The following is a 16,004-nucleotide window of genomic DNA, read 5'->3' as shown; positions in this document are numbered from 1 at the left end:
TTGTGTGTGTGTGTGTGTGTGTATGATACCTCACCCAGGGGTCCCTTTTTGGCTATCTCTGCCTCATTTGACTCCGCATGTCATCCCTGTTAGTCACCTAGGGTGACCTAGGGTGGAAAAACACACATAGACACACACACATACACACTCACACCCCCCTCTAGTAATTAAGAAACTGTGACTAACATTTTATTTAAAAACATAATGATATAAAGAAAGCAAGAAACCAGAAAGGTTTGGCCGGTATAGACCTCTACCTTTCATTGATTTTTCGAAAGCGTGTAGAGGCATGTGTACACACTCACACACACACACACACACACACACACACACACACACACACACACACACACACACACACACACACACACACACACACAAGCATGTCCGTATTAGGTTTGTCCATCCTTGTTTCTTCAGGTCTCTGCCTTTTCTTTCCATTCTTTTCTCCCTGTGTTTCATAAAAACAATGGACCACTTGCTTATTTGTAAAAAAAACACGCAAATAATGAGAGAATATTATATGTCAACTATTTTACGTTTTTTTTGTGTCTGCTCTTTTAGCCTTGGGCAGACACTTGGCTCCATTCCACCAGCTGCCAGTGTGACGCGCACGCGGCCGGATGTGTACAACGTGCAGTGGTTTGGAAAAAAACCTACAAAATAAAAAACACGCACACTCACTCAAAAGAAAAAATTCCTGTCCGACGGCCGTGACACTCTTACTCACACACACACACGCAAATTCAAATGACTGTTGTCAAAGGAGGAAGTGAAAATAATCAACATTTGGTTGGATTTTCTTTCACTGCAACTGGGTCACCTGTCCTTCCGACATAATTGACCTATTCTCTGAATTATCGAAACATTTTACCCTCTTTTGTGTGTTATTTCAAGTCAGAGAAAAAAAATAAATAGAAAGCGGTTTAATGATTTATAACAGTGAAGGGGATTTTTGAGGTGTTTACAATATTTACCGTCACAGGTAGGCGAATCACTCTTCACCCATGCATTTTTTTTTTTTTTTCCGCCATCACTTCCTGTCCTCGTGCCTTCTCAGTCCCCTTCAAGAACATCATCACCAGCAAAACCTGAATCCACGCACGACACGTGTTTGTGAATAGACGAAACTTTGTAATAACCGTCAAGCTTTACCTAAACCACCTCCCTGTCGCTACATTCCATCTCCATGTTGTGCAGTCATGCATCACTACTTACATTGATCCGTGCTCGTCATTCCTGATAATCTTGCATCATGTCGCCCCGTTCAGCGAGTCTGTGTGTGTGTGTGTGTGTGTGTGTGTTATTTAATTTTTTTTTTCCCCGCCACAAATCCATGAATGGCTTCGCTGTAGAATGACCCCACCGCCGCCGCCGATAGACGACAATGAATCGCGACGACAGGACGGCGCTCAGATCCTCACCGCTTTGCTTCTGCCTCAAAAAGAAGCTAATAAACACATCTCTCCCCAGTGTGTGTGTTCATATTTGTGTGTGTGTGTGTGTGTGTGTTTGCAGAGTTCCGGTCACCGTCCCACCTCAGCGGCCTGAATCGCACGGCGTCCCTGAGCGGAACCGACCGCACCGAGTCCCTGTCCATCAGCGGCAGCAACAGCCAGCTGAACAGCAGCGCCCCGTCGCAGCAGTACACCCCGGATTTCTACGTGCGAGCCCTCAGCGACCTGCAGTTCGTCAAGGTAAGCGTGCACGCGCGTGTGCGAGAGACATCTTTTTTTTTCTCTGCGACACAAGTCGAGATCAGAGTTACAAGCGTTTCACGTGGCCGCAGTCCTTGCGGTGGGGTTTAAAAACCACAACTAGCCCAGTTGAAATCATGGAATAATATTAGCGTGTTGTCAAATTCTCCATGAAGAGATGGAGAAGCCATTGTTGTTGAGATACGGTGAACTTTTATGGGCATTCAAAGCCAGTCTGGGATAGTTTGAGTGTTTTAAAAAAGAGGAGCAGCATTCACTCCATTGCTAAATTAAGTTAAACGATTAAATGTATGCAAATTACATTCAGCAATCTTCTTCATCTTCTTTTCTCTTCAGGGGATTCAACCTTCTCCGTCTAACCCTATTCTCGATATCTCCTCTCTCAAACCATCTTTCTTCATATCCTCTCTCACTACGTCCATAAATCTTCTGCAAGTTACATTTAGCAACATTTACATTGTAATATTAAGTGTGCAGTAAGTGAAGTTAAGCAGTAGAGCCAAGAAATTGCCCGACCTCTTCCGCCACTGGTGGCATCTTTGTTTGATCTTCATGATTCAAGATTACATTTAGAAGAACAGAGAACAATTTGTTACATACCAGATGGAACAGTGGACAGAAATGTAAACAGTATTAGCAATGTAAACAGTGTTGGCAAGGTGGTAAATTAGCTAAATGAAAGCAGTTTGTTATTTATATAGTACATTTTTCGTATTTAAACCATGTAACAAAAACAAAAACAGGGAGTTGGAATGGATTAATAGCGTATCTATTCATTTTAGTGGGAGAATTTAATTTGATATAAAAGCAAATTCGGTTACGAGCTTGGTCATGGTACCAGTTGAACTCGTAAGTCGAGGTGCCACTGTTTTTCTCCAAATGAGTTTCTGTCATGGTTATGAATAGAATTGGATACAATTGGAGTCGGGTGGGCGGAGCCATTCATCTCCACGGTAACATACAGACCGTAACACTTTATAGCCTTGACTTTGACACTTTATAGTTTTATTTGTATTTCTTACTCTCCCTCCTTCCTACTATTATTTATTATTGTTATGTTTTACTGGAAACTCTGGCACAACGATTTCCTTCGGGATGAATAAAGTTGTTCCCATTCTTATAATACGCCGGATGGATTTCGAGGATAAACCTTTCCATCTTCGCACCGCTTTCCCTTCAGATCACACGGTCCCAGTATCAGAACGGCCTGATGGCGTCCCGCCTGGACAGCACGCCGCAGTCGCCCGAGAGCGGACACAACCCCGGCGGCCTGGACCTGACCGCTACCCCCGCCACCGCAAACAGCCCCGCCACAGACGCGGCCGTGGACTCCCCGCCCACGGAGAACGGGCCCGACGAGACCACGCTCCTCCTCCTCAACGAGCAGAACTCGCCGCACACGGGCAACCACAGCAGCCAATTAGAGAACAGCATCTGACCCCGCCCCCGTCACCCCCGACCCCGACCTGGCCTCCTACGTCTGCACACATGCGCCGCTTCGCTGCTCACAAGGGGAGGAGCCTGTGTGTGTGTGTGTGTGTGTGTGTGTGTGTGTGTGTGTGTGTGTGTGTGTGTGTGTGTGTGTGTGTGCGTGTGTGATATCTCCAAAAGTGTTCGGCGGGATCCAAAGGGACGAGCTCGTCTGGACCAGAAACTCCTCACCCTTCGCCGTTTCATCAGCGGATCCCTCGTGTGTGTGTGTGTGTGTGTGCGTGCATTTCAATGTGTGTTACCTCCTTACTTTATTACTTTACCCCAAATAACGAGACTCAGGGAGACTCCGCCCCCCTCCCCCCTCGCTCGCCGTGCATCCGTCCCAGCGAAATTTTATTTATTTTTTACCCTTTTTTTTTTTTTTTTTTTGGCACTGATCATTATCTCTTCTTTATCCAAAATCTTCTGACTTTTTCCAAAATAAAAGTGGAACAATTAATCAATCAATCAATCATTTGAATATTTTAGAAATAAAAACAAAATCAGTGCAAAAAAAAAAACAAAAAAAAAGAAATGTAAAATATTTACATTCGCTGGGATGGATTCTGTTCGTCTTCTCATTTTTCTTTCAGTCATCTGACAAACCTGGCGTAACGTGTAGCAAACACACAAGCATGCACGCACACACACACACACACACACACACACACACACTCACATGCAGGTCATACGGCTAGAAGACAAAGAGTGTGTGTGGGCAGCGGTATCAGAGTAATATATGTTGGCCGGAACTGATATTTATTGATTAACTCTGTGGGAGACAGACTTCCTGTTTTCTTTTGGGGGCGGGGCTAATGAGTAGTTTTCTTTACTTTTATTATTTTCTTTTTGTCGTCTTCCCCACAACCACCATGGGCACTTTTTCGAGGGAGGGGTCGGGGTCTGCTAAGAGGTGGAACGCCGATGGCCGGCCGTCTGAGCCCTGACAATCATGACAACCATGAATGTGCTGATTAATGGAAGTTTAAAGATGGCGGCCCTCAAACACCACCATCGTCGAATTTCATTTCCTTGGACTTGGAAAGGTTTTCAAGGGATAAATAATAACTTTTGTTTTGCTTTCAAAACTTTTTTTTTCCAGGCATTTTAAGTTCAGGGAAAAAAAAGACGCCCGTCTGTCAAAGTGTCAGCGTTTGGCAGCCAGGGGCGCCACGGGGAGACCAGTAAGAGTGTGTATGTGTATGTGTGTGTGTGTGTGTGTGTGTGTGTGTGTATGTGTGTGTGTGTGTGTGTGTGTGTGTGTGTGTGTCGTGACCAAAACCGGACCTTACGAAACTGAAAGAGGGACGCTTCATCTCCTCCTGACACAGAAAAAACTTTTGAGAACCTGAAACTATTTATTTTTGGAAAACACTTGTTTTTGTCTTTTTGTCGCCGGGTGAAAAAAAAACAAGGAATGTGATCTAACCTTTTTTTTGGTTTTGTTTTTCGTTTCCTTTTCTCTCAAGGTTGTTTTGTTTGCGTTGAGCGTCCTTGGATGCTCAGGAGTTCAGTTTGTGGGTTCGAATACGATGCCGGGGGGCGGGGAGGGGTCCACCTCCCAACACACACACACACACACACACACACACACACACAAACACACTCACTGAATGGGGGTCCAGTGTCATCTGACTGTAAAATCCCATAGTGGCTTTTTATATGATTATCAAAAATAATTATATTTTATGTATTAATTTAGACATTTGTTGAAAATCCTGTTTTCACTTTGATTTCTTTTTTTATTATTAATTTTGCGATCGATAATCAAATATTTCTTTCCACTGAAAATTCACTTTTTTGGGGGAGGGGGCGTAAATTTTACTGTAAACTGAGTGTCGCCTTAAGGAAGAAAAAGGGGTTTGGGGGGGGTGAAATGAACAAATGAGTTAATAAATTTAAATTCGACAAAGCTGGAAAATATTTTCACGCCACCTTAAAAAAAAAAAAAGTGCAATACTTTACAAATGGATTGTCCAAAGAGAAAATAAGGAGGTCGGAGTTTAAATAAATCACCTTAAAGTAAAATCAGCATAACCTTAAAACCATCCGGTAGTTCCTTATCAAGTGCAATTAAACTAGTTTAACTAGCAGTGGGTTCATATCTCACTTTCTCCTCTTTCTCTTTGAAAGTGGGAAATGTTAACGCAGATACCGAATGGAAGACGCCCTCTTTTTTACTGTGCTGATGTAGATTCTGTTATTTAGTTATTTTTCAGCCAAAATGCTAGTTAAGGTGATAGACTGCACCCCCCCCCCCCCACCCCCCCCACCCCCCCGTTCACCTATGCTAAGCTAAATAGCGGGTGAATCCAGCTCCCGCGCTTCCTGGATCATGGCAACTAAATTGATCTTTGAGGGAAGTAAAGCAGCCAATGGGAAAGCAGAGATAAGATTGACTTCAATTTGGTCCTTAAACAAAACGGAAAACTTTTAGCGACGCACGCGTGATTTAAAAATGCGCTCAAAAAATTAGACGACGGTTAAATTCCTTCAGGGTGGTCCTCACATCGACTGAATTTTAACTTTTCTCAGCTTTGACAATCTACTTGTAGGTATCTTTGAGTCAAAACAACCAAAACCACTGAACGTAAATCACCACTAATGCTAGCGTTAGCTTCCGTAGCATTAAACTCAAATTATGTCAGATTTTTGGGGGGGTTAAAAGAAACTAGATGCAAACGTAGTTCTGATGATATTATCTGCTGGGAAAACAACATTCCGGCCTGCCAGTGAGCGGCGAAGCTGCAAAAATTGAGAAAAAGTGAGTTGACTGCAGGGGGATTTTAGATTTTCTTTATAATGCATCTCTTAGCACGTGTCGCTTACATCTTATAACCGTCGATTAGCCTTTCCGCTCGCCGTTAGCTCGCATCAGACAGAAAAATCTTTTTTTTTTTTTTTTTATGCGCAACTGGAAAAGAACGGAGGGGGTTGTTGTGTCAGCGGCCTTCAGCTCAGGCTGCACGAACACACAAAAAAAAAAAAAAAGAAACAAAAAAAAAAAAAACTGGCTTTGCTTACGAAGAAAGAAATACAGAAGCACTTTAAAAGAGGAAAAGCAGTATTTCCCGCAGCCCTCCCCTCTCCCCAGAGAAAAAGGCCACCAAGTTACCGAAGTTGCCGGCTGATGTGTCACAACACTGTGGTGTTCGGCAATTCATCACGGCGTGCGGCTCCTCAACATGACGCCGCTGTTTTTCCGATCCTCTTTACCAACTGATGGAGAAAAATGTGCTGACTCCTCTCCTCCCGCCGCCATCGGTGATTTTCTATCAGCGCCCCACCCTGCCCTCCTGCTTTAAATCGTGCTCTGGTTCTGGGGGTTTGCGACGCGTGTAAATGTGTACCAGCGTGTTTGGTTACGTTTTTGTACCTCAAAACACTGTCAATAATCCTTATAAACGTGTTTTTGTTTATCTTTTTTTTTTTTTTTTTTTTTTAAAACTCTGTCTGGAGTTTAATACGGGAACATAGGGATTAGGAGCGACTGGTGTCGAGGGAAGATATAAAATTGTCCTTCATTCTCTCCGGCATGCGATTAAAGTACAACAATAAAAAAAATTTAAAAAAATAAATAAACATAGAGACAAGATGTAAATATTGTTTTATAATTTCTGTCTTAATGAGTTTTGATGATGGAGAACGTTATTAATAAACCTGAGATATATTTCTCTACGGACCGCTGCCACTGTGGAGTTATTTTCCTTTATTTGGTTATTATTTTATATTCATTAATACATTTGAAACATGTAAACCTGTATCATTTTATGTCAATTAGGAACATTTTCACTAAAAATGCAAAATGTTTTGGCAAAATATTAACCATTTTCGGCATCAGCAACATTTTAACACGGACATCCAATACTTCATGTAAATTAGCAACATTTTAACATTGAAATGTTACATTTTATGTAAATTAGCAACATTTTCACTGTAAAATGTAACAATTCATGTATTTTCACAGTAACGTGACAATTTACATAAATAAGTTAATTTTAGTAGTAGTAAATAACTACAGAATTAAATTACTAAATCAAATTAGATAGAAAATTCATAGTAGATTTAATTGTAAAATACCCGTGGTAAACTAGTAAATAAGTAATACTGTAAAATTACTAATTAATAAATTTGTAAAAATGTAAATGTCCAACATTTTTAGCTTGGAATATTTTCTCCAATTAGCACTATTTTCATGAAAAAAAGCTAAACACTATATTCTAAAAAGCAACATATTTACCTGAATACATGACATTTTGCATAAACGTGAAATTTCACTGCAATTGCCTGTATTTCCACGTAAACATGCAACACTTTAGCCAGACACATTCTAGCGTAACATTTAACATTTGCTGTGCTCTGCAACTTTACTGTAAATTCTGCAATTCTTTCAAATAAATAAACATTTCATAAGAACAATTCCACAATGTCCATGTTAGCAACAGTTTCTGTACATTTGTTATATTTTTAATCCAGTGATGCAACATGGTCCGTAGATGAGGCTGACATCACTTGTTTTTTTCTCTGAGTTTTGAGGCTTTTTGTTTAATTGTGTATTTCAGCACTCTGAAAGTTCAGAAGAAATCCCACATCATTTGTCAATAAGATTCTCAGGTCAACGTAAAAATGCAACATTTTACGTTCCAACATTATTATGTAAATGTGCATTTTTGCATAAACATAAAAGCATCTTTTATGGTGATTGCTAACATTTTCACGTCAACATGGAACATTTTTCAAAAAATCCTATACCTCATTGTGATTAGCTACGTTTTCATGTAAACATGAAACATTTTATATTAAAAAATAGTATTATACCAATTATAAATTATGAATATATAAATATGTTTGCTACAATTTTCGCTAATTAGCATTTTTTGTTGATATGCAACATTTTTACATCCAAATGCAGCACTATTTTTTCACCTACACATGAAACAATTTATTTTGATTGGCAACTTTTTTGCATCAACTTGAAACATTTTATGATAATTAAGAATATTTTTACATCAACATGCATCCCCTTCACGTAATCATGTACCATATTTAGATACATTTTCAGGTAAAAATGCAACATTTTATTGTGATTAGCAACATGTTCACATAAACATCCACACTTTATGTTAAATAGCTGCATTTTCTCATAAAACACTTAACATCTTATGCTGATTACTCACATTTTCACATAAATATGCATCATTTCACCTTAATATGTAACATTTGATTTTGATAAGAAACATTTTTATGTAAAAATGCAATACTTTATTGTGATGTGTAACATCTTTGTGTTAAACCGAAACATTTTCATCTTCAAACAAGCTCAAACCAAAATCAATAAGGATAAATTGATAATTCACATTCATCCCGTTCTACTCACTTGAGAATGATAATCATTTGAGAATTTAAAAAAAAATCTTAATTTGATGTTGATAACTTTTAGTTAACAATTCATGAAAAGAGGACACATAGTTTTTTCAGTGTTTTCACTGTCAGGGGTATCTTGGCTGGAGGGGAAGTGAAATTAGCAGCGAGATTGAATTTCGTCTTGAGAAATTCCAAAGCGGTGCCTCTTCAGTTGTCATTGCATAATTGGGAATTTTGTCTGTCAGACCGGTTTCTTCCTGGCAGTGCGGCCTTTGGATGCCGGCAAGGAGCGGCGGCCCCTCATGACTGCTTCCGGAACTCTGAGCCAAATTGGACGCCCACTGTTTTTCCTGTTGCTACTGTTTTTTTTTTGTTTGTTTGTTTTTTTTGTTTTTTTTTATTTTAATTTTTTTTTTTATTTCCATGTTTTTTATTTTCTTATTTATTTATTTATTTTTTCATTTATTTGTTTGTTTGTTATTTATTTGTTGTTTTTTTTATTTGTTTATTTATCTATTTATTTATTTCAATGAAGAAATCCATATACACAACAAATCTGTTTAGCCAGGGGAAACTTTAAAAATATACATAGATACAAAAATCAGTCATGTAAAGAGTGTAACACTGATGCATATACATCCAAATATTTAAATGTATTTTTCCAACATAAAATTCATTCGTACTGCCTTCTGATTCTGAAGTCCATTTCTAGTGGTGCTATATTGATCCACTTCCCATGGAGACATTTGGTTTGTTGTTCATCCATTTCATCCATTGTGAATATCGAATTTTCCCAAGAGCAACACAAGTTGTACAAAAATCTTTTTCTTTGGTTTGATCTTCAGAAGAAAGAAAAATGTCTTTATCCTGCAGCTGCAGTGAGAATCCAGTTCTCTAACCAAAATAATTGCGAGTACAAGCAATAGTAAAATAAGAGTAAACAAGATTCTACATTTACATTCTACATTCAACAAGACTAGCATCATCTATCTCAACCTTCAAGAAACAGGTAAAAACTTTTCTCTTTCAGGACTTTTTACTGCACTGATGCCCCAGATCAGGTTAGGCACCAATTTAGGCTATGCAGTGTGTGTGTGTGTGTGTGTGTACGTTTGTGTATGTCTTTGTCAAGAAAAAAAAAAAAAAAAAGAAACTCACTAACCTAAGCTTACTGTTCTGTGTATTTCCTGTGCATCTTGTATCCCCAAGTGTTATTTGCAGTCCCTATGTCCTCTATTGTAAGTCGCTTTGGATAAAAGCGCCTGCCATATGTAATGTAATGTAATAATGTAATGTAATGTAATTTATACCACAGAAATCACAGAGTTCATCAATATCAATTTTAAATCTTTGCAATGTTTTTTTTGCTATGTCTATGTTGTCTGCAATTGTATAAGAAACCTCCTTAACTTTATTGTTGTGACAGAATTTATATTTTATTCCAATTTAAATCCTTATTGAAAGAAGAGCAAAAAACTGTAGTCGTAGTAACAGTTTTACTTACCAAATATACATTTATTTGGACATTTGTCCCCTGTTACATCCACCCTTCCCAGAAAGGTGACGCCCTGCCCTGTTACCGCAGATTCTCCCCGTGGACAAACCTTAGTGTCACAGCAAGGAGAGGAAACCAAGTGAAATGTCGTCATATGACAGTTCCCGGTTCGAACCTCCAGTCCAGGATGTTTTGAGTCCAGTCTGAGTCCTCGGACCAAAGTCCGAGTCCAGAGTCTCTAGGTTTGAGTCACCAGCAGGTTCTAATGTTTATACTGTCATTTAGTTTCTACTTTCAAGATAAATGTGGATGAGTCTTGATTATAGACCCTCATAAAGTGATTCACAAAACTAGTATTTTCTATTTATTTTACATTGAGGTAGTATCGAGTCGAGTCACATAAATACATGAACGAGTCATTATCATCATTAATGATGATAATGGATAATAAATGCTAAAAATTTGAGTGAGAACTGCAGAAAAAAAATCTGCAAAAACGTTATACTGCTAAAATATAATTTATAATGTGGAAAACCCAACCAAATTAAGAAGATACTAAAAAACAATAAGGATAGATAGATAGATAGATAGATAGATAGATAGATAGATAGATAGATAGATAGATAGATAGATAGATAGATAGATAGATAGATGTAAAACATATAAAATATACAGTATATATCTATATAAAATGGTTGTGTTTCAAAATGCAAATTTTGATGTTATTTGTAACAATGTAAAAGTGATGTCATTTTAGTGACCGAACAGCTAGATAACTTAAGGAAAGAAAACTAAAAAAAAAAAAAATTAAAGATAATATTCATCAAGGTAAATGTACAGTAATTTCATTTTAACAACTGACTGCACAACTTAAATGTCAAGATGAGACCTGTTTTAACAATGCTGTGATAACATTTACTTTGTAATCGAGTAAAGTTGTTGCAAAGGTATTCTCCCCCCCCCCCCCCCCCCCCACACACACACACACACACAGATACACACACAGAAACCTCAGTCTGCCAACTTCCCCTTTTTTGGTCAACAAGAAGTGAGTGGGATGGTGATGAAATCATAGATTAGGCCAGGTTATGCAACTACAATTTCAAATCTTCATTATGTCTGTAGGAAGACGCACACATGCGCAACAAAATTTCCACTTCCACTGAGCCTTTGATGGTGTGCGCATGTGTGTGTGTGTGTGTGTGTGTGGGTGTGGAGGCATGTGAAAACTGTCAACAGACTGAAATTTTTACATAAATTTTCACATTTCCTCATTGAAATTGTTTATTGCATTAATACATACACTTTGAATGTATACACACACACACACATATATAAATATTTAGAGAGAGAGAGAGAAAGGGTCGAAAAACAATAAAATAGCATAATTTAAATAGCAATAAAAATGAAATGTATACATAAAATGAAAATAAAAGTAAAATTAATAAGAAAATTATGTGGATCTCTACATTATAATAACAACAATAAAAATAAAAATAAAAATAAAAATAAAAATAAAAATAAAAATAAAAATAAAAATAAAAATAAAAATAAAAATAAAAATAAAAATAAAAATAAAATATTATTGTCTTATCCATCCATCCATCTTCTGGTGCTTATCCTGCACTCCTGCACCCCGGTCAAGGGGGATGCAGGAGCCTATCCCTGTGATAGGCATGGTGCACCTGGATGGTCGCAAGTCAATCGCAGGGCCACATATACAAACAACCACTCACTCATGGAGGGCAATTTTTCATTAATCTGCTGCATGTTTTTGGACCGTTGGAGGAAACTGGAGAACCTTGAGGAAACCCATACAAACATGGGGAGAACATGCAAAGTCCACACAGAAAGGTCCCCTTGTCGGACTGAAATTATTATTATTATTATTGTTATTATTATTATTATTATTATTATTATTAGTAGTAGTAGTAGTAGTAGTAGTATTATCATTGTTGTTATTATTTTTGTTATTATTATTATTACAATGACAGCAGTTATTATCATCATCATCATATCAGATTAAGACATCAACATTACAAATATTCAATAATACATATATTCTTCTCTAAAATCTCATATTGGCCTGATCCTTGGAAGGTGATAGTTTTTTATTCTTATTATGTTTTTATTGCTCATTAGAAAATTAATTGCACATTTTATGTCTCACTTGGAGGTTAAATTCCAGACAAATGAGCTGTTATAACATTGATCAATCTTACCTGTCTCTCCGAAAAATGTTCGATTTCAATCAGAATCACAAGACGCTGATTAAGAGCAAGTCGGATTGGTGTCACTCCTTACTCATGGCTTCAACAAACTTTCCAATCCATATAAACATGTAAAATAAAAAAATAAAATTAAAAATATCTGTTTTCACATCATTCATTCAAACTCATTCTTGCTGTAGGGTTTTTTTTTTTCATTTGTTTTTTTTACACCTTCGTTTTTCTTTTTGCTATTTGACCGCCGGCGTTTCCTGCCGTTCATACAAACACTTATCTTGCTTCCAGGCTGTTGCGACATCCAATAATTCACCTGGGCGATTGCAATAAATCCGGTATTTCTTCACTGCCTCCTCAACCACTCCCGCGCCGCCCTCCCTCTGACATCACTCTTCCTGTGTTCACTGTTGCTTTTAAAAAGAGGTCGCGTCGGCTGCAAAAGATAGAACCAGTCGCAAGAGTTGAACAAGGAACACTGCCTGCACGCCTTTTCCTCTTCACCGCACAGGTAAGAAAACACCCTTCGCCTCTTCTTTTTATTCATCCTTTCTTTTGTTTGTTTTTCTAACTCTGGCCTCCCAGGGATGCTGAAAAATGTGTCTTTTTGCATTGATAAAATGTAAATTCTCATTTAAATCTGTCTGACATTGTTGATTTGGTTTGGAAATGAGTGTGAAATCTAAAAAAAAAAAAAAAAAAAAATTTTTTTTGTTTTAAAACAAACCCCACTTGACCGCTGATTTCAATCTTCTCTTCCTTTTTAGTTTTAAAAGAAAAAGAAATGGAATCCGCCTCCAGATGTCACATGAGCGCCCACTTGAGCCCCAAGCTGCCCGAGGGTCTGGACCTGGAGGTCTCCAGTCACCCCATAACCATGAAGCGCGTCGCCAACCTCATCATTGCCATGCAGAGGTTAAAGGACAGTCGCTCCGAGTCCCTGCTGGCGACCGAGATGTCTGACGAGAACCTGCTCAACGTCTTCCTGGAGGACGTGGTCGAAGGTAGAGCTCAACGTCGCTACTTAGAAGTGCGAGAACTAGCAGTACCGGCCGTACCCGGCCCAGGAATTCTAGGAAAACCTTTAAAACTTCAAATGCGGTTGCGGAAAGTAATTTTTTGCTGGTTTCCCACGTCTCGCAGAGCGTTACATCTTCGAGCTTTGCTCGAGTCCCTCGGAGGAGTACTCCCGGAAGGGCGAGCATCCCTGCAGCATCAACGATAGCGAGAAGAGGAGCCTGGTCTTGGTGGAGAACAGCATGGAGCTGATCTCCATTATGCTGCAAGGCGGCAGCGAGGACCGCAAAGGTCAGCTTCCCCCCACCCCTCCTTTGGTGTGTGTGTGTGTGCGTGTGTGTGAGACGTAAAAACACGTGTTTTTTGTTGTTTACGTTCGCCCTTCAGTAAGCCACGCCCCGTCTACGCAAACCAAGTGGCTGCTAGCGTTGGTAGCTATTATTAGTGAGGGTAGCAAAATAGCCAGCTAAGCTAACGAGGCCAGAGTCTGGGTAAATAACAACAATATTTATGTAAGATTTACTGTAATTTAATATTTAATGTGAACTCAAAGGTTAACCCAGTGCTAACCCTGACAGCTCGGGTAACAATAAGTAAGGGAAGTGGGACTTAGCGGAGGATGAATTGCACAAAAATCAGGAACAAAAAAAAAACCAACAACCATAAAATCTGCCAAAAAAGGAGAAATGTAATCGAAAATGAGAAGTAAAGACAGAAAGGGTGAATGGAGGAATGAATGAATGAATGAAACCGACAAATGTAACAGATTTTAAAAGAAACCTAACCTTGATTTTCCCTTCCTCCTACAGTTCACCTGAACATGTCGACCTACGTGAACCCGTCCCCGAGCAAGGACGCCCAGATAGTGGCCCTGGGCATCAGGGGAACAAATCTTTACCTGTCCTGCCAGAAGGAGGGCGAGGAGCCTACTCTACACCTGGAGGTAGCCACCACATGCACACACACGCAAACACACACATACACAAGTTTCTGATTTAACCCCTATTTATTGTTGGTTTCAAATTGTATCTCATTTCAAATGATTTTATTCACATTATCTAACATTCTTTGTTTGTTTTTTGTTTTTTTTTTGCCCCCTCATATTTTATATCCTATATTTGATGTAGCTGAGTGGTGTTTATTTCGATCACAAATGATTGCATTAAAAACTGGCCTGCCTCTAGGATGAGCGCCCCCTAGTGGCCATTGTTACTTTGAGGTCACTTATTGTTTAGAACAGGGGGTCCGTTCCAGCCCTTGGAATAAATCTACAATTTGAAAAAATACTTAAAAATCACAAACTATTTTTTCGAAATAAAAATGCAGTTCCTATATTGTTAGCAACATGAGTTAGCAACCGCTTTTCCGTCGGACCCGACACCCTCATCAGCAAGATGTCCTTGTCAAAATATAGAAAGTGGACTTGGAGTGTAGGGTTTGTCGAGAAAAATGGACCTCTTCTTATTTGCTCCTTGAGGTCAATAAGAAACCTGTATGCTCGGTGTGGATGCAGCAACTATGAGACTCGCCATGGCAAAAAATACAACAAATTCATACATTTCATTACAAATAAAGATTTTTATCATCTAGCTGTTTTCCTTCGCACTAAAACAAAGGGCAAAAATTTGACTCAGTGTTCCTTCTGAATATGTGCGCACCGATCTTCAAATGAGGCACCCCTGGTTTAGAATAATGATAATAAACCCCATGCATTTATTTTTGGACGCTTTTCTCTAACCTCTCCTCCTCTTCCCTCCAGCCTGTGGACGACAGAGACTCTCTGGCCTTCATCAGCAACCAGAGCGACCTCCTCCGTTTCCTGTTCTACAAGCACGACAGCGGCAAGAGCCTCAGCACCCTGATGTCGGCCTGCTATCCGGACTGGTACATCAGCACGGCCATCAGGGAAAACCAGCCTGTGGAGATGTGCCAGCAGGCATCAAACCGCTACCGCATTTTCACCATCCAGCGCCAGAGTTAGACCCCGCATCTGGTGTTTCTGGGGGGGACGGGGACGCGGGGGTCACGACCTCCCCCTCCCTCCGTCTGGATACAGTTTTTAATAATGAGACGGATTGTTGGATTCAAAGGTCGTTCTGTATTTTTCACTTTAAATTATTACTAATATTATTATTATTGTTTTGTGTGAATCTGTGTTCCTGCTACTCAGTAGTTTATGGAATGTTTTTATTTATGAAAAATCAAGTAAACAAGGAAATTGAGCAATTTAGAAAGAGTGATTGATAGTTTGAAAGAAGGAGCACTGGCAAATGGTTGTAGATTTCAATTTAGATTTGAAATGTATTTGCTGTATGTACCAAGTACAGAAGCGCAAACATGTTGCTATAATGAAGTTTAACCACTGGAGAGAACAAACAAACTGTACTTTGTGAAGGACAAGGTGTTACTGCTTATATTTATGTATTTAAAAAAGCCTATTTATAAGTCCGTTTTTAACTCACTTTTTTACTCAAAAATGTAAATTGTGAATAATGAAGTTATTCTATTGAATTTTGTTGCAAAGAATCTTCAATAAAGTCTGATTATTTATTTGGATTTTACTTGTTCGGGTGTTTTATATTCCAATTCGGGGTACAGTCTCTCACACAATTATGAGTAATAACAAGACCTTGAATGATAACAAGACCTGGGTAAACAACCACACACACACTTTTTTGGTTTACAACCGTGCCTATGTCACTTTACTATAAATCA

At 38.9% G+C, this 16,004-nt stretch overlaps 2 protein-coding genes across 5 annotated transcripts in view; both read left to right on the top strand.

Annotated features, from left to right (window-relative positions):
• LOC147221570 (metal transporter CNNM4-like) overlaps positions 1–6,869 on the top strand; it is a 39,838-nt gene extending 32,969 nt beyond the window's left edge. For all 4 annotated transcript variants that reach the window (XM_086169143.1, XM_086169144.1, XM_086169145.1 and 1 more), the window contains 2 exons: positions 1,519–1,697; positions 2,899–6,869. In XM_086169143.1, the coding sequence (XP_086025269.1) occupies positions 1,519–1,697; positions 2,899–3,156 (437 nt within the window). In that variant the 3' untranslated portion in view covers positions 3,157–6,869. The remainder of the gene's footprint in view (positions 1–1,518; positions 1,698–2,898) is intronic.
• Positions 6,870–12,683: 5,814 nt separating this feature from the next.
• On the top strand, positions 12,684–15,845 carry il1b (interleukin 1, beta). The gene is made up of 5 exons (XM_086169142.1): positions 12,684–12,783; positions 13,040–13,276; positions 13,416–13,580; positions 14,099–14,232; positions 15,049–15,845. Exons 2-5 carry the CDS (start codon positions 13,057–13,059, stop codon positions 15,268–15,270), a joined length of 741 nt encoding a protein of 246 aa, XP_086025268.1. The 5' UTR covers positions 12,684–12,783; positions 13,040–13,056; the 3' UTR covers positions 15,271–15,845.
• The last annotated feature ends 159 nt before the right edge of the window (positions 15,846–16,004 follow it).

Source organism: Fistularia commersonii, chromosome 22 (genome assembly GCF_037954325.1).
Source record: "Fistularia commersonii isolate RoL2024-O1a breed Wild chromosome 22, RoL_Fcom_v1.0, whole genome shotgun sequence".
NCBI lineage: Eukaryota > Metazoa > Chordata > Actinopteri > Syngnathiformes > Fistulariidae > Fistularia > Fistularia commersonii.
Note: the sequence above shows the minus strand (reverse complement) of the source record. Positions and strands in the feature narration are given on the sequence as shown.